Consider the following 18732-nt stretch of genomic DNA (forward strand, 5'->3'; position numbering starts at 1 on the left):
GTATCTATCCAAAGGAAAAGAAGTCATTCTATAAAAAAAAAGACACTTGCACCTCATGTTTATCTCAGCACGATTCACAATTACAAAGATACGGAATCAACACAAATGTCCATCCACTGATACATAAAGAAAGTGTGATATATATATATCACATTTATACACACACACACACTCACACACTCACCATGGAGTAATTCAGCCATAAAAATGAATGAAATAATGTCTTTTGCAGCAACTTGGATGGAACTGGAGAACATCATGCTAAGTGAAGTATCTCAGGAATGGAAAAACAAATACCACATGTTCTTTCTCACTCATAAGTGGGAGCTAAATGCGGGGTATATATGTTCATAAAGTGATGTAATGGACATGGAAAACTAAGAAGGCGGAGGGTGAAGGGGGGATGAGGGATAAAAATCTACCTAATGGATACAATATACACTATTACGATGATGGGTACACTAAAAGCTGTGCCTTTAGCATTATATAATTCATCCATGTAACAAAAAACACAAGTACTCCCTAAATCTATTGAAATAAAAATTTTTTAAAACTTAAAAAAAACATTTTTTGCCTTAACAAAAAGAAAACAAAGTAGACTGTGGGAAACTCAACAAGACAAACAATCTGATTTTTAAAAGCATCAACCAATCACAAAGTATAGATCTTAGATTCTGATTCAGTCAACCTGTTAAAAATTTTTAAATTTACATTTATAACATATAATTGAAAATCTGAACATTTACTAGATATTTAATAATATTAAGGAATCACTATTCAGTGATTTTTAGGTATGATAATGGTACTGTTGCTATGTTTTTTAAAGAAGTCTTTATCTTTTACAGATACATACTGAAATGTATAAGTATGAACTGATATGCAAAGACGTGCTTCAAAAAAATACAGCTGGGGAGACTGGGTAGGAGATGGAGCTACAGATTGACCACTGTTATCTGTTGAAGCTAAATGGTAAATACAGAGGGGTTTATTATACTACTGTCTACTTTTATATTCAGCTGAAATTCTCCATAACAAAAGTTAATGAAAAGTTTACCATACTTAGTCAATTCAATATCTCATCCTGGTTTCTCTTTAATAGAACACTTAAAGAATTAAATGTAGATCTGAATTATCTAAAATAATAAAGTCTGTGAAACTAAAGTAAAATGCTACATCAACTTATTGAAGTTATAACATTGAAAAAAAAAGTGAGGAAAAGGCATATAAAGGAAATTTTAAAGGATGGGAAAGTTTTGAGGTATATTTACTATTTTCTATATATAACTGTTTTTATTTCTCCCTCTGCTTTGCATGCAATTTCTGCTAAATGAAGGCTTCTGCCTTGTCTGCTAAACCATGTTCAACGCATTTTCAAAATTCTTCTCCAGATTTTATTTTTCCATTAAGTTACTGTTCACAAAGATTAACTAGGCTTGAGCCTTTCAGGCACTTCAACAACACTTTGAAACTTCCATGTTTTGTCATCTATTATTTTTAGTATTATTATTAATACTTTCATCATGTCAGGAGCAAGGAATCAGTCCAGCCTTGGTTAAGTTTACATTTTTCTGTAGTATAAGGGATTTTGAAATCCTACTCTTGAGGCCACCAAAAGAAGCAATCCTAGTTTAAGAGGAATATACTGTACTAATCCTTGCTTAATGGTATCTAATTATATCAGCAATAGTTATTTTTATTTAAATTTACTTCCCATCTCATCACCCAATGAAACAGTATCAATTACAGTTTGTATACAAAAATTATTAGCCACATGGTTATTGCAGCATCCAATAGTAATAAAAAGTTAGTTAAGCTATTTCTATAGAATGGGCCACTCTTTTCCAGGCATCTTCATTCATATCTTTTTCTTCCCTTCTGCTTTCCTTTGCTGGGTATGCCTCTCAATCCTAACCACTCTTCAACACTCACTTCCAATACTGCCCTCTTTCATATGGTATTCTTTGGTCTTCCACAGCCAGGAACTTTGCCTCCTGAACTCCCATGGCATTTGCTATATTTTGACCCAGACTACTCTACTCAATTATTTACATGTCTTATCTTTCCTTCTGTAACTTATGCTATTTGAGGGCAAAGTCCAAGTTTGATTTATTTTTTATCATCCTCTCAGCATTACAACCATGTTTGGTACCCACTAGATATTCAATAAACAACTGCTGAATGACAAAGTAGGAGAGGCATAAATTATTTAAAATACTTACTATATGGTTCTTTGAGCAAGGCGGGAGGTGAGAGTTTGATAAAATAGTCAAGAACACACAGCATTAACTGAAATGAGATCACCAGATCATCTTCCATTTGTAATACTTCCCCTGGAAATAAAAAAGTTTCACATTTTTAAAACAAGTTAGAGTCAGATCTTTATATCAGAGAAAATTGTGGGTATGGGTGTATATATAAAGTTATGAAATTATAAATGAACTATAAGTCTACTCTGAGAATTTTACATTTAAGTATTAAGATAATTCATTCCTTATGTTTAAAATCATTTGCATTTTGCTTTTTTAAACTTATTTCCAATTTTGGTAAGAGTTATAGAATTTATTACTTCTGAAAATAATTTTGAGGTATACATGCTTATCTTTATTCTAATTATTTATGAAACCTTATATATTTTCAATTTTAATCCCCCTCCAAAGTATTACAATAACCAAAACCATTAATAAAATTAGTAGATAATTATAAAGTCATCTGTAAAATAATTATTTAGCATAAAACCTTTAAAGTTAATATATGTACAACTAGAGGGCTGGCTATGAGAAAATAAATGCATATAATAGATACCTGAGAAAACAAATAGTGTAGCTACACAAAATATACAAATCATGAGCAAATACAGCTATAACACATTTGCTTATAGCTCTATGTTATGCATTATTTTTAAAAGAGAAGTTCTATTTGATTCACTATCTTCTGACTGCTAAACCCATAGTAATATCTACAAATATTAAAAGTACAGAAACTATGTAAAAAACCAGGCAACCCTGCATCAGGTAGGTTTTCTATTAATATATTCATAGATACAGTGCAAAAAGTATGTTTGCAATATACTCAGAAGTAACTTACTAAGAAATTACGGGTATTTCTGGGTAAAAATAGTAGAGTGAAGTCAGATGAAAGAATCTCTCTTATCCACTATCTAATAATAAAATGAAAGAGGAAAAACATGTCCTGGTTAAGTGCTAGTACCAATACCGAATTTGAGAGATACTAACTCAGAGGGCATCCCCATCTTCTTCCCCTTAAAGGAGTAGAAATGGCTGATGAAGAAGGGTAAGATAGAGGAAGTAAACAACTATAGCTAACTTTTTGACTAACAAAGACTCCAGTATACCATGCTGAATTGAGAACAATCTGAATCTCAACACAGTCCTCTTATGGAAAAAAATAAACACTGCCACTGGAAGTGTTTTGTTACAGAGTTCATTCTAGCAAAACCCCCGAGCATTGAAGGCTTGCATCACTCAGATGAATTCTCTACTTTCTCCCTTACCTTCTGAGTAAAAGTAGGTATGATAAAAATTCCTGCTCTCATACTATAGTTCTTTGGGGAACATGAATACAAACAAGTCATAGATTAAGTGCAGAGTGAAGGGATATTCACTCACAATATATCATAGAAAACAAAACATCAAATCAGGGTTATTCACATAGTCCCAGCAAGATGAGGGAAAAAGCACAGTGAGTACACAAACATATTACAGAAAATTAAAAAAAAAAAAATGAAAAGAAGAATCACAACATAAGAAGGGGAAAATCAGATAGAGAAACCAATCTAGAAGAGAAACTAAAAGAAGAAAATATCTTATGAGTTCTTACACTAAGAACTAAATGAACTCAAATTATATAAAAGTATCTGAACAAGCTAATAAAAAACTGAGAACCAAATAAGACCATTACAAAAATAGTTTAGCTCAAAATAGAAGAAAAGTTTGAGATGGAAAAAAAAAACAATATATGAGAAAAAGACAAAAGATCAGAATAATATGAGAGAAGATAATAACTATGGAGGACAAAGGCAATCCAACAGAGGACAATGTTCCGAAAACACAATGGTAGAGAATAACTTAACTGAACAGAGTAATATTTAAAAATACAGTATGTTAAGATTTTCTGAAATGAAGAGCAGAAACTACAGCTTAAAAAGAGATACAGTATTTAAAAAAAAAACAAAACCCTAATGCAGAATAATAAAAGCAAGAGATATTCAGGTTAAAGTATTAAACTTCAAAATTAAAACACTTCAAGAATTCAGGATGCAAATGAAGAGAGGAAATTAAGGTGGCCTCAGATTTCTTTACTTTTCTTTTCTTTTGTAGGCTAGTCAAATGAAGCAATGGGAGTGGAGAAGGAACAAAGAAATCTGTAACTGGTTGTGGCCAATTAGTTGCAAACACCACCACACTCAGGCCAGCTAAGCCTCAGATTTCTCAACAGCAATGTTCCATGCCAGAAAATATTGTCTTAAGGGACAAAACGTGACCAAAGAATAGGATACATGGTCAAGTTGTCCTTCAAGTATAAAGGTTATACACATGATTCATAACCATGTCAAAGGGAACACAACACCAAAAAGCCTAATTTAACAACTTGATGGTAAAATCCAGCCAGCTAAGAGATGAAACAAAATTAAAATCTCAGAAATGAAGAACCTATGACATAGGAGTTATAATAAGCTTAGAATCCATTACAATATAGAACTGTGACTAAACAAGTATAATAATTATAATTACAGAACAGAATGGAAATGTTATAATCTTTGATGATGTAATAATAATAAAATGAACCAATCAGAAAGTGGGGAGAAGGGAGGTGACAGGAAAAATAACAATACTAACTACTTTCTTCAAAATAGATTAATGTATACTGTTTTAAATCAAAACACAAAGTTAAATGAAGACTCTAACCTCTTCATTTTCTTATGCTTTTTCATAATCTTAAGGAAATATTTTCAAAAACAACACAACTTAAAGGGACAAAACACTTATCTAAATTTAACCAATTCCTTCCATTTCTCTTACTTATTTTCCTTTGTAAAACTTGAGTAAAATTAATTTTTATATTTTAAAGGTAACACTATAGTATGATCTTATTTTTAGAAAATTATATCTGTTTGTGAATGCACTGATCTACCCATTTTTTTTTTTTGAGACAGAGTCTCACTCTGTTGCCCAAGCTAGAGTGCCATGGCATCAGCCTAGCTCACAGCAACCTCAAACTCCTGGGCTCAAACAATCCTATTGCCTCAGCCTCCCAAGTAGCTGGGACTACAGGCATGCGCCACCATGCTCGGCTAATTTTTTCTCTATATATATTTAGTTGGCCAATTAATTTCTATTTTTTTTAGTAGAGACGGGGTCTTGCTCTTGCTCAGGCTGGTTTTGAACTCCTGACCTTGAGCGATCCCCACAGAGAGCTAGGATTACAGGTGTGAGCCACTGCGCCTGGCTTCTACCCACCTTTTTTATCAAAATGCATATACAAAGATATATCTGGAATGACAATCACATAATTTTAATGATAATTGTTCTTGGGTCTGGGTAATTTTTTGTGCTTTGCTGTATTGTTTGAATTATTTATCATGAAGAAATATCATTTTTGTAAAAATAGTAACTTCATTATTCTTTAAAAATAGTAGGGAAGGAAAGATGGAATATTAGTAATGGAAATGAAATGAAACATTTCCAATGTTGTTTCTAATACCAGAATTACAAGAACTTGCTAACAGTTAAGCCACACAGACAATGGGATGGGTGGGGTGTACATTAAATGTGAGAAATGGGTGTGAATATAAATTCGAGTATTTAGTTCAAAAGAATGTCAATTTAATTATTACATTTGAAACATGATCATGAAATAAGCATAATGAATTTACCTTTAGCTAATAAAAATGTGATCCAAGAAACTTTTAGCACCAACATAGAATTTATTTCAGTAGATATCCTAGTAAACAAATAGGAAGCAGAAAAAACAAGAACAATTTAATACTGATAAAAATTTTTCCAACTATAGCTTTTGGGTGTTTTCTTTTTTTTTTTAAAGTCGAGTTAAATGCATAAAATATAGTTCCTTTTAAATGTATAATTTACACCTAAATTTATCTCAATTCACTTAATATTTCTACCAACGTATTACATTTAGCCCATAGAATAGCATACATTTTGTAATGGAAATAATGAGTACCTAAATTCTAATCTAAAATATATAAAGAACATGGTATAGTATAATATACTTGGTTTCAAATTACCTTAATACTTTTTTTGCTCTTTGTTTTCTAATTAAAATCAACACTGTAAGCAGAAAAATAGTTTGGGTGACTCTAGTTTGCCAATTTAACACCTTGCCTTGATAATTTTTCCACAGGTATTCACTTATTGGAATTAATAAATTCATTATCAATTAATCAATAAATATACAACTTCCCTTTGTATCAATCATCTTCAATGGGGTGGAAAATCTCACGTGCTACTCATTCTGTTTCCAAGGAAAAACTCTGGAGCTCTACGTGGGTATACTATAGAGTATGCATTATACATTTAAAATAATAATTTTGAAATTTTAATGTAGACATTTGTATTTATTCTTACAAAAAAACCGTGCTGAGTCTTAGTTAATAAAGTACCTGTAACAGATCTTCAACAAAGATTTAGTCAATGAATTTTCATATTTCCCAGAGTCGGAGATAAGGTTGCCCTCACTTAATTTCTACCTTATTAGTTCTCCCTTGTGGTACAAGGCATATATTTCATACCATTTTCTTTGTGAGAAGATAAATTATCTATGACTTAAATTGAGCTTAATTCATGAAGTAGCATGCTATAATCAATCAAACTAACCCTAACATTATCAGTATGTTTAAGATTATTCCAGAAAAAAATCTTTTTTAAAAAGTGAAAAATAACATGTTCTTAACTACTTACGAACTGTTGGGTTGTGTCAAATATATAAGTTCACATGTCCTGAAAAGAAGAAATAATTACATTATCATTATGGCTTTTTTAAAAGTTACTTTTAAACTTTTTTTCCTAATTTAGAAATCAGAGCAATTTTATCATGCTTTCTTCATCTTAAGGATACATTGAAAAAAAAATGTATAGCATTATGAAACAAAGTAGATTTTTCCAATTTATGACATTTTGCATCATTATAATATTTAATTACAATGACTGAATTCTTTTTTTCTTTTTTCTTTTTCTTTTTTATTACTTTGCCTGAAAAAGTGATTGAATTCTGTATGTTCATTTGTAACAGTGGGTCTGGTTAGAATCCCAGATCAGGTCATAAGAATCTATTTACCTAATAGTCAAATATGTTCATGTTTAGTCTACCCTAAAATAAACAGGGTGTGATATCACAGTTAATCTTCAGAAATCCCAATTACTCTTCAGAAAAAGGTACAATATAAGATAGAAAAAACCCTACTGATCCACTTCAAGGCTAGTAAAGTTAACTAAATTATCTCATATGACTAGTCAATGAAAATTGTAAATCCCTTTTATAAAGGCCTGAGTGGTCTTTATAAAAGCCAAATCTGACTATATAACTCCCCAGTTTAAAATAACTCAATAACTGCTCATTGCCTACAGGGCAAAGTCCAAGCTCACTACCAATCTGATCCTTTCCTATCTTTCAGCCATCAGCAATATCAAACTACATCCTGCTACTGCTTTGGCTTTGTACACATGCTAATCACTCTGCCTAGGATGCTCAGTCCGAGGTCTTATCCATTTTGCTTGGTGAATTTTTACTTATCTTTTAAACCCTATTCAGACATTCCCTTCATCTATATATTTTTTTCTGACCAATATTGCCCCTGTAGTTACCCTTCTAACTCTTAAACATAAACAATGTAATACTCTGCTCACTATATAATTCCTGCTTCTTACATATAATCCTCTACAACAGAGTATCACATTCATTATTGCACTTATTTTTATAAAAAATACAATTTATTTATTTACTCTAGGTTTCCTGAAAATCACAAAGTCAAAGGATTTTGTATCCCCAGTACCTAACTTACAGCCTGGTACTAACAATTAATGTTTATTGTGGTTTGTTAATTTAATTGCAATAAAATAGTGGTAGTGTAAAGCAATATCCAAAGGAAAGAAACATTCTAAAATACGAAAAGTGAATTATCTCCAGTGTTGAAATTTTGGTTGATTCATATTTTCTTATTTATGCCTTTCTGTATTTTCCAAGCATTCTATAATTAGTTCATATTTCTTATGCAAATTACTTAATTTTTTTTTCTTTAACAATAAAAAATTCCCCTGTGCAAAAAGCTTCTATTGTCTTCAAGAAACGACAAAAAACAAAACAGTGATGGCCAATGCTACGACATACTACAACTAAAAACAAGTGCAGAAAAATATATTCCTTCAAAAAGCCCTAGGCCTTTGAGTTTTTCCTCCACTTTTCTCATCCTCCATCACACCTCTGAAATGTTAGTGCCATACCAACCAAGAAGCAGGAAAGAGAGAAAAATAGAGACATCCTTCTGAGAAGATGCTTCTTTCCAGCTCTATCTCCATCCTCATTCCCTTCATAATATCTAAGGACAGCCTCTTTTTCACTTTAGCCTTTACCATCCTATTACACAATTGCTTATCTAGCTAAAACATTAACTTTCATAATCCTACCCAAATGAAATGAGCTTCAAAACAAACACAGTAACAGGCTCATGCCATATTAAGGGTTGTAACATTGCGGGTAGGGGACTATGGTTAGGGAGAAAAATATATAATAAACTAACTCAAGCTTATTCATTATTCTCCCAGTTGAATAGTAATGGTGAAAAGTCTTCTCAACCACCACTGGGAGTACAAATCATTACTTGGTAGGTAGTACAGGTCGCCTACACCTTCCATTGCCAGTATGTTTTTTCTCTTTCTAAACTAAATAACACCATTGGGAAAAAGTTTAAATTTAGGTCATTATTCCACATTCAGAACTAGAAGTTTTCTGGCAGAAAAGGATAAAATGGGAACTAAGCTTAAAGTTTTCTAAAACAAATGAAAGACATGAAAGAATAGTAAAATAATTAATTTTGGAGGAAGAATCCAGAATGCATATGACTAGATAAATAAGAAAGCTAAGAATTAATAAGAAACTAACAGTAAAAGAGACAAGTCTAGGGGGTAGTACTTAATAATGTTACTAAATATGTAATAATTCCCAGTTGGAATCTAACTATAAACAGTGACATAAAAATCAGGGTGTAGCTCTAATAAAATGTTTACTTTACCTTTCTAATTTGCTGTAGAGTGCACACAGTACATTATACTTCTTCAACAGTCTTGACATAGCATTATCAACTTTGGTACTGGTATCGATTTCCTTTAGTAAGTCAAAGAATTTATAGACACTACAAATGAAAGAACAGAAAACAGTAAATCAGTAACTTAAATTTGTTTTATTTTCAAATGACAGACATTTCAATTCAAAAGATTATTAGCTCTACATCAAATCAATATTATATCCTTTGAAAGAAATTACTTTTTGCATTTTACTAGAATTTGAAGGAGAAAAAAACAATTAACCTTCAGCTTACATTTCTTCATCTACATACTTATGCTTATATCTATTTTTCACTGAGAACACAGGAAAAGGGAAAGGTCATGAAGAGACACATACATACATGTATATTTATTTCTATATCTGTCTAAAGGTTTTAAAAAACCATGAGTTCACATTCATTTATCCAATTATAACACAAAACCATAAAGTTCATTCTAGTATTTCTCTTTCCATATTTATAACTCTTGATTGATAGTGAAGAAACCTGGAACCCATCATCCTTAACTTATTCACTAATTTAACCAATCCCCCTGTAAGTAACCACATTCCATCTCCAAAGCTACCCACTCCCCCACGTGGACACTCTTTTCTTCCACTCAGATTGACTCCCTATTCTAGACTGCCCACCTCTCCACGTGGACACCTGCCTCACCTTGGTAGGGCTCTGACTCTCCACATCAGGCTGTCCTCCCCTCACTTGTGCTATGGCTCCCTGCACTGGCTGCCCACCACCTGCGTGGTCTCTGACACTGCACACCAAGCAGCCCATGTCAGGCTGCCCACACACAAGGACACGCCCCCTCCATGTGGATGCCCTCCTCACCCCACTTTGGCTCTGCCATCCTGCTCTCGGACCCATGGCACACCCCTACCAACAGATACACACCCAGATGCACACTTTTTTTTACCTCACCGATGGTTCTATGACTTAATTGTTTTCAGAAAAGGAAAGCTATTACAATTTTTAAGTTGTTTAAATAACTTTAAATCATTCTTTATTATTGTTTTCTATAAAAATTAACCTATCTGAAACATCAATACATACATTTTTCAATAGGGCACTAAAGATAGCAATCATCAACTGCATCCCACATACTCATTTCTAACCAACTTTGTGTAAGGAATTACAGCAAAACAACTAACTGAACCAAAGGGTAGTCACCAGATCTACCCATAGTCTGTCCAGGAACCAGTGAGTTATAGCTCTTACTCAAACAACTGCGCTGGACCAATCAGACACTTATCTCAAGAATTAGGAAAATAAAAGCTTCAGTTAATCAGCAGGACACAGAGAACCCAAAAGAAGGTTATCAAAAGTTCCCAGCTGGTTGCAGTGGCTTACACCCATAATCCCAGCTCTTTGGGAGGCCAAGGCAGGAGGATCTCTTGAGGCCAGGAGTTCAAGGCCAGCCTGGGTAGAATGTGAGATCCCACATCTACAAAAAACAAAAAAATTAGCCAGTGCATGCCGGTAGTCCCAGCTATTCAGGAGATTGAGGCAGAAGGATCACTTGAGCCCACAGTTCAGAGTTATAGTGAGCTATGATGATGCCACTGCACTCCACACTGGGTGACAGAGCAAGACCCTGTCTCAAAAGAAAAAAAAAAATTTCCCATGATATAGAATGGATTGGGACAGCCCTGATAAGCTATGTGGAAAAGCAAATAAAGAAGGAGTAGAAATGATAAAGAGTAGAAGACTAGGATGTTGATTAGAAGGGAACAGAGCAAATGTACAGATACATCCAGAGAAAAAGAAATCAACCTTAGGATGGCATTTATTAAAGAACTACTCTCAGTTTCAGTTTTCATGAGGAACATGGCAATACCTGTCCTTGGAGTACCATGAAAACTGAATTGCCACAAAGAATTCTTTTTCTAGGGGCAACTTAAGGGAAGAATGGAAGGCAGTCAAAGGCATCGACTCTATGAACTATTTACGTTATATTATTTTGTATATTTATGAACATACAAGGCCTTTGTTTCTATATTTTGTTTATAATTAATTTTTAACAGACGATGCCTTCCTATGCCCAGACTGGAATTCAGTGACCATTCACAGGGGTAATTCCACGCAATGATCAACACAGGAGTTTTGACCTACTCCAATTCTGATCTGGGCCAATTCACCCCTCATTAGGCAACCTGGTAGTCACCAGACCACAGGAGGTCACCATACTAATGCTGAACTTAGTGCAGACTCCCAGTTGGCATAGTGCACTACAGCCTGGAACTCCTGTACTCAAGCAATCCTCCAGCCTCAGCCTCACAAGTAGCTGAGACTACAGGACCATGCCACCATGCCTGGCTGTTTCCACATTTTACTTAGAGGTAGTAAGAAAGAGCATCATAAAAATGCAACAATTTAATCTACCTTATTTAAATAAAACACCAATTATCCAATTATGTTTAATTCTAGATGGCTTTATCCAAGAAGAAATACAACTACCTATTTGCTAAAATTATTTACTGTTGCATTTTGTAAATATGATGCAAAGGAAATGACTGGAATTCCTGGAGGATTTCTCAAGATAAAGTCCATGAATTACTGAAAATAAATTAGTGAACTCTTCTTATAAGACTTGTAAGCTCAACCACAAACCTTTATTAAGTATTAATAATTACTGTGCCAAATATTGCAGTAGATACGCAATTGAATATATAATCTGAAGAAACCACATGTAATTATAGTATTTACTAAATTAAAAATAATCTTGAGCTTTAATAAATCTTATCTAAATTCCTTTAAGATAGACTCACACTACTTTTATAAAGGTTTTAATATATAACAAGCCTACTTGAGAAATCCTTACCGTTTTTTCACTTTATTAATAGCTACAATTAAGGAAGTTTACAGATAAATAGTGATACAATGAAAATTTTCCCAGAACACAAACTGCTGCATTTCTTCATTAATGGTTCCATGACAGAATGACAGTTCATTATTTGATCTTTATGTCCTTTATGTTTTACTTAATGTTAGCATTTCTCACTAATTCTCTATAGTCTATTAAGCGGAAAGTCTAGAAGTAGTTTTCTTTAATGGCAGAAGCCTACATTTATATTAGAAATTTTACCTGGTTTCTATGTTTTTCTGCAGCTCAGTAAAAGTAAATGGCATCTCATCTAGGTCAACTGCAGCAATAAAGATACAGATTCCCCACAGTTCCTTTTTCTTTTGAATATAACCTTCCTGGGAACAAAAAAATAAAGTTCAAGTATGTCATTAAATTATTCATACACTGGATACTGTGTTAAAACTGTATTATAAGTGATTTTTTTCTTATTCAGCAGAAAAAAAACATTGTAAAATCTTTACGAAGGCATATACTTGAAAGCATTTCATTAAAATTCAACTTTCATATTATAAGGCAAAGAAAGTACTAGAAAGATCAAAAAGTTAAATAACAACTTACTGTGAAAACTTCAAGGGTCAGTTCTTGAAAATAGTTTCATTTTTCCATAGCCCAATGTCATCAAAACCAAGTTAAAAGATTTTAGACCCCATATATAACTTCTTTTGAAAAAAACAAGCCCACTTTCTTATTCGATTATTTGATTAATCTTATTCGATTATTCTTCTTTTGCTCAAATTCATTCATTCTTTTATTGATTTATTCATTCAAGTATTTTTTAACCTTGTATGTAATTCATATGTCTCAGTTCCTTAATTGCTTTCTTTGTAAAATCCAAATAATAATAATACATACCTCACTTTGTAAGAATTAAATAAGATTAAATTTACAAAACCCTTAGCATAATAGTGTCCACCATATAATTAGTACTTAATGAGTGACGGCTATCATTACCACTAGAATACTTTTTCATTATCTTTAGAATACTTTTTCTCCAAGTCCTCAGAGACCTTTTGGGTTTCATCCAGGAAGACCTCTATGCAACATCTGACATTGTTGCAATTTTTCTTCTTTAATCCACACGTTGTGTAACTTTTTTCCTTGGCTTTGAAACACTCTCACATTCTCATTTCTCTCCTTTTTCTCTCTCACAACTTTCTCAGTTGTGACAAGGGGCTTTTTCCCCACCATCTCTCTTTTCTTCAGCAACCTCATCCTACTCACTCCCACAGCATGCTACCCTCATCATCTCCATACAGTTGGTTCTCATATCGCATTCTGCCTTGGAGCCTGATTGTTCTTTTAAGTTCCAGGCCTTATTTTCCAATGGCAATTTATAACCTAAAATCTGTAACTCATGTGTTTTCTTGAAAATTGTGAAAAGGGCTCAAGATAGCACTTTAAAAATTGTCAAAAGTAATTCTTCTTACTCAGCCCAAACAATCACTAAAAAGACACAGTAAAACATGGAGGAAAAAAATGAGTAAAGAACAAGCACTTTGTTGTAAACAAACAGAAATCAGTATTTTTTAACAAACATATTTTGAAAATGCTGAACCTCAAAATAGTTTCAATTAAAGGACATTTTGATAAGATACATCAAGATCCTTAAAATAGCTCAGTTTAAGACTTGAGTCAAGATTTAGTGTAATAGATGTCTGAAGAATTATAATAGTAAAAAAAATGAGAAAAGCCTAAATATGTCGTAAAACAGTTAAATAAGCTGTGATAGAGCTATATCCTGGAATAATGTAAAACTCCTAAAACGTTTTCAAAGAGTATTATAAAGACATGGGAAAATACTCAAGATATAATGTTAAGGGGGAAAAAACAGCAGAATACAAAATTCTATGTACATTTTGAATCCTATTTTGTGAAAAAACAAAAAAAGAAGAAAAGTTAAAAATATATATCAAGGCCGGGCGCGGTGGCTCACGCCTGTAATCCCAGCACTCTGGGAGGCCGAGGCGGGCGGATTGCTCGAGGTCAGGAGTTCGAAACCAGCCTGAGCAAGAGCAAGACCCCGTCTCTACTATAAATAGAAAGAAATTAATTGGGCAACTAATATATATAGAAAAAACTAGCCGGGCATGGTGGCGCATGCCTGTAGTCCCAGCTACCTGGGAGGCTGAGGCAGTAGGATCACTTGAGCCCAGGAGTTTGAGGTTGCTGTGAGCCAGGCTGACGCCACGGCACTCACTCTAGCCTGGGCAACAAAGCGAGATTCTGTCTCAAAAAAAAAAAAAAAATATATATATATATATATATATATATATATATCAAAATGTTAATGATTATCTCTAGGTGGTAGGATTATGAACAGTTTCCATCTTCCTTATTAATCCCAGATACATATTCTAAATGATCTACAATTGTAAAATAAAAGTTAAGTCAATAAAAAATGTTAAATTTATATAAAGTAGGAGAGAGAAAAATTAGGAATACTCTTGACCAAAATCTTAATTATATACATTACAGTTTAAATCACAATCTACAATCAGCAGTTGAAAAGGGTACCTATTATGCTATCACTTAGTTGTGTTCATTTGAACCAATCTGATCATATAACCTCTAATTAGTGACAACTTGTACTTGCATTTTTACAATGCGCTTACTTATAAAAGAGCGCCACCAAGTGGTGGCATAAATCACTTGGAAACCTCAGAAAATTAGACATCAAAAAATTACTACTACTCATGCTATCATAACTAACATTATGAATTAATGCAATTATTAAATTGTAATTCTAAAAGTTTAAAATAGTATTTATCTCTAGCCTGTACTTTAGTGAAATATGAAACGTGAAAATAAACCATAGGAAATATGCTCTTTACCTCAGGGTCAAAGGATACATCCTTACACTTAATTCATGAGACTGTAAAAAGTAACTAGAAATATGGTCACATTAAATGTATTACAGGGAGGTAGGAAAATAGGGGAAAGAGCTACCTTTATTTTCCACCCCTTGATTTTCTCCTCATCTAGGTGATGTGTAGGAACAAAAGGAATAACATGTATATACGCCAGAAAATCCACTCCCTCAGTTGGATAATATAAGCTGACAGAAGTCCAGTGAGGATATCCTTGGTTATGCACAGAATTAAAAGGCAAGAATGGCCCAGCCAAGAAGAGGAATCCAAAAGTTAACCTTGCTTGTACTCAATCCCATATTCGCTACAACACACAGAGGTAAACATCAGCTGAATAAACCATCTAGTTATACAATACAATACCTTTGCGGGGAGAAAGTTGATTCAACTCCCAGAAAAACACATACCTGGCAAGTTCAGATTTGCCTGGCCATTTGCCAAAAAGGTGGGCACCTGGGAGTCCCCCCATTAAGAACTACAGAACTCAGCACATAGACCTAAGCTCCCAACAGCACTGTGATTTACTTGCTTGCTCATTTGTCCCTATCCCAACTAGCCTATAAGCATCCTGAAGACAGAAAAATTATACCTAATTTGCTATTGTACCCCAATAGCCTCACAGTTGTCCAGCACTAACATGTTGTTTTATATATATATATATATATATATATGGGTTTTTTTAAAAAACTGTAGCAGCAGCCATATCCTAAGGTAGTATACAGTGGCTTTTTCTTTTTTTCTTAGTATGCTCAGAGACATAAGCAGGAAATGAATCACCAAAGTGTAAGGTTAAGCTATTGGTTCCACCATAGTTTCTTCAGCTCCCCTTTACACATTGACAGTAAACTAGTGATATCAGCAAGGGTAACTCACACAAAGTAATGATATTACAGACCTCATTTTCTAAACAGGTGCTATATAACTGACCTAGAACTTAGTTTCTGGTCAAGTTCTCTGCTTAGTTTATTGAAGCCAAAGCCTAAAGAAGACTCACCCAAGAAAATATAATGATACGGTACAAAAAACTGCCACCATACTCAAATGGCCACTAATTGACTATTCTGTAAGATAGCTACAAAACTGATGTCTAACCACTCTTGGAAACAAGGTTAAAAAACATTGAAGAAAGAGGTTAATTCTTATAATTCAAATTCGGTTATATAGATAAAAGATACCAACTTCTTCTACCAAGTATCACATATAGCGCTTCAAAAAAAGGAAAATACAACTATGAATAAATGAGTTGACATGATTTATAAACAAATAAAAATGTTTATATATAAGGTGTACAACATATTTTGAGATATATATCTATATATATAATGTGAAATGATTATAACAGTCTCTCCATATCCACAGTTTTACTTTCCATGGTTTCAGTTACCCACTGTCAACTGTGGTCTAAAAATAGGTGAGTACAGTACAGTAAGATATTTTGAATGAGTGAGAGAGACACCACATTCATATAACTTTTATTACAGTGTATTGTTATAATTGTTCCATTTTATTATTAGTTATTAATCTCACTGTTTCTAACTTATAAATTAAACTTTATAAGTTAAACTTAATACATGTACATATGTATATATGTACATGTATATATGTACAGTATATGAAAAAAACATAGTATATATAGGGTTTGGTACTATCTGTGGATTCAGATATCCACTGAGGGGTCTTAGAACGTATTTCTCATGGAGAAGGGGGAAAGAAGTACTATACCACAATCAAACTAATTAACATATCCATCACCTCACATAGTTAACCATTTTTTTGTGTGTATGTGGTGAGAATACTTAAGATATCTCTTAGCAAATTTCAAGGATACAAAACATTATTATTAAGTATAGTCACCATGCTGTACACTTCAAAAAGGATTTAATCATGCATATTATAATCAAAATGACTAACATCCAAGTGAAAGAAAGTATTTTAAAAGTAGCAAACAAAATATCTAGTCACCTATAAAGAAAACCCCATCAGACTAACAGTAGACTTCTCAATAGAAACCTTACATGTCAGGAAAGAATAAGATGGCACGTTCAAAGTGCTGAAAGAAAAAAACTCCAGCCAAGAATTTTATATCCTGCCAGAACAAGCTTTAAAACGAAGGAGAAATGAAGTCATTTCCAGAAAAGCAAACACTAAGAGAATCCATCATCATTAGACCAGCACTATAGAAAATGCCCAAAGATGTCTCAACCATACAAACAAAAGGTGAATATTCAGTTAGATGCGGTGAATCACACCTGTAATCCTAGCACTTAGGCAGGCTGAGGCAGGAGGATCACTTGAGGCCAGGAGTTTGAGACCAGCTGAGCAACATAGCAAGACTTACAAAAATCAGAAAAATTAGCTGGGCATGGTCGTGTGCACCCATTGTCCCAGCTACTGGGGAGGCTGAAGCAGGAGGATCACTTGAGCCCAGGAGTCTGAGGTTGCAGTGAGCTATGATGATGTCCCTGCACTATAGCCTGGGCAACAGAGTGAGACTCCGTCTCAAAAACAAAAAATAAAGGTCAATATTCATCATCATGAAAACACATGAAAATATAAAACTCAAAGGTCTAATAAAACAACAACACAAAGAAGGAAGAGAAAGGAATTAAATGGCAGCATGACAGAAGTTCGGCAAACCATAAAGACAAAAAGACAGAGAAAAAGAAACAAAGAATGAATGAAACTACTAACAACAGGACAAGAACAAAGCCTTACATATCAATATCAACCTTGAATGTAAATAGATTAAATGCTTCATTTAAAATATCTAGATTGTAAGAATGGATAAAAAAATATGATCCAACTAAGTACCACTTACAAGAAACTCACATACCCATAAAGAAACATATAGACTAAAAGTAAAGGGGTGGAAAAAATATTCCATACAAACAAAACCCAAAAGTGAACAGGAGTATCTATACCTATATCAGATAAAACAGACTTTAAATCAAAAATGGCAAAAAAAAGGAGAAAAGACAAAGGTCATTATGTAATGATGAAAGAGTCAATTCAGCAAGAGGATATAATGATCCTAAATATTAATATACATGCACCCAACATCAGAGCACCCAGATTCATAAAACAAACAATACTAGACCTAAAAGAAGAGATAGATAACAACACAATAGTAGTGGGGGACTTCAACACTCCACTCACAGCAACAGACAGATCATCAAGGCAGAAAATCAACAAAGAAACAATAAGCTTAAATTGGACTTTTGACCAAATGGACTTAATAGACATTTACAAAACATTCCACCCAACAACTATAGAATATACATAATCTTCACCAGCACATGGAATATTCTCCAATACAGACCATATTTTAGGCCACAAACAAGTCAATAAATTTTTAAAAATTAAAATCATATCAAGTATCTGCTCAGATCACCATGGAATAATCCTAGAAATCAATACAAAGAGAACTTCAGAAATTATACAAACACATGGAAGTTAAACAATATGCTCCTGAATAATCACCGGGTCAACAAAGAAATAACAACAGAAATTTAAATTTTTTAAAACAAATGAAAATGAAAACACAAAACCTATGGAATACAACAAAAGCAGTGCCAACAGGTTAGTTTATTATGCCTACATCAAAAAAGTAGAAAGATAGCAAATTAACAACCTAACATTGCACCCTCAAGAACTAAAAAACAAGAACAAACTAAACCCAAAGTTAGCAG

The 18732-nt window shown here is 33.2% G+C and overlaps 1 protein-coding gene across 2 annotated transcripts in view; it reads right to left on the bottom strand.

Moving 5' to 3' along the window:
* RB1 (RB transcriptional corepressor 1) overlaps window positions 1–18732 on the bottom strand; it is a 128062-nt gene that overhangs the window by 89548 nt on the left and 19782 nt on the right. For both annotated transcript variants that reach the window (XM_076009459.1, XM_076009461.1), the window contains exons 3-7: window positions 12396–12511; window positions 9266–9385; window positions 6939–6977; window positions 5894–5961; window positions 2220–2330 (exon numbers count right to left, since the gene is read on the bottom strand). In XM_076009459.1, the coding sequence (XP_075865574.1) occupies window positions 2220–2330; window positions 5894–5961; window positions 6939–6977; window positions 9266–9385; window positions 12396–12511 (454 nt within the window). The remainder of the gene's footprint in view (window positions 1–2219; window positions 2331–5893; window positions 5962–6938; window positions 6978–9265; window positions 9386–12395; window positions 12512–18732) is intronic.

Source organism: Microcebus murinus, chromosome 13 (genome assembly GCF_040939455.1).
Source record: "Microcebus murinus isolate Inina chromosome 13, M.murinus_Inina_mat1.0, whole genome shotgun sequence".
Lineage (NCBI taxonomy): Eukaryota > Metazoa > Chordata > Mammalia > Primates > Cheirogaleidae > Microcebus > Microcebus murinus.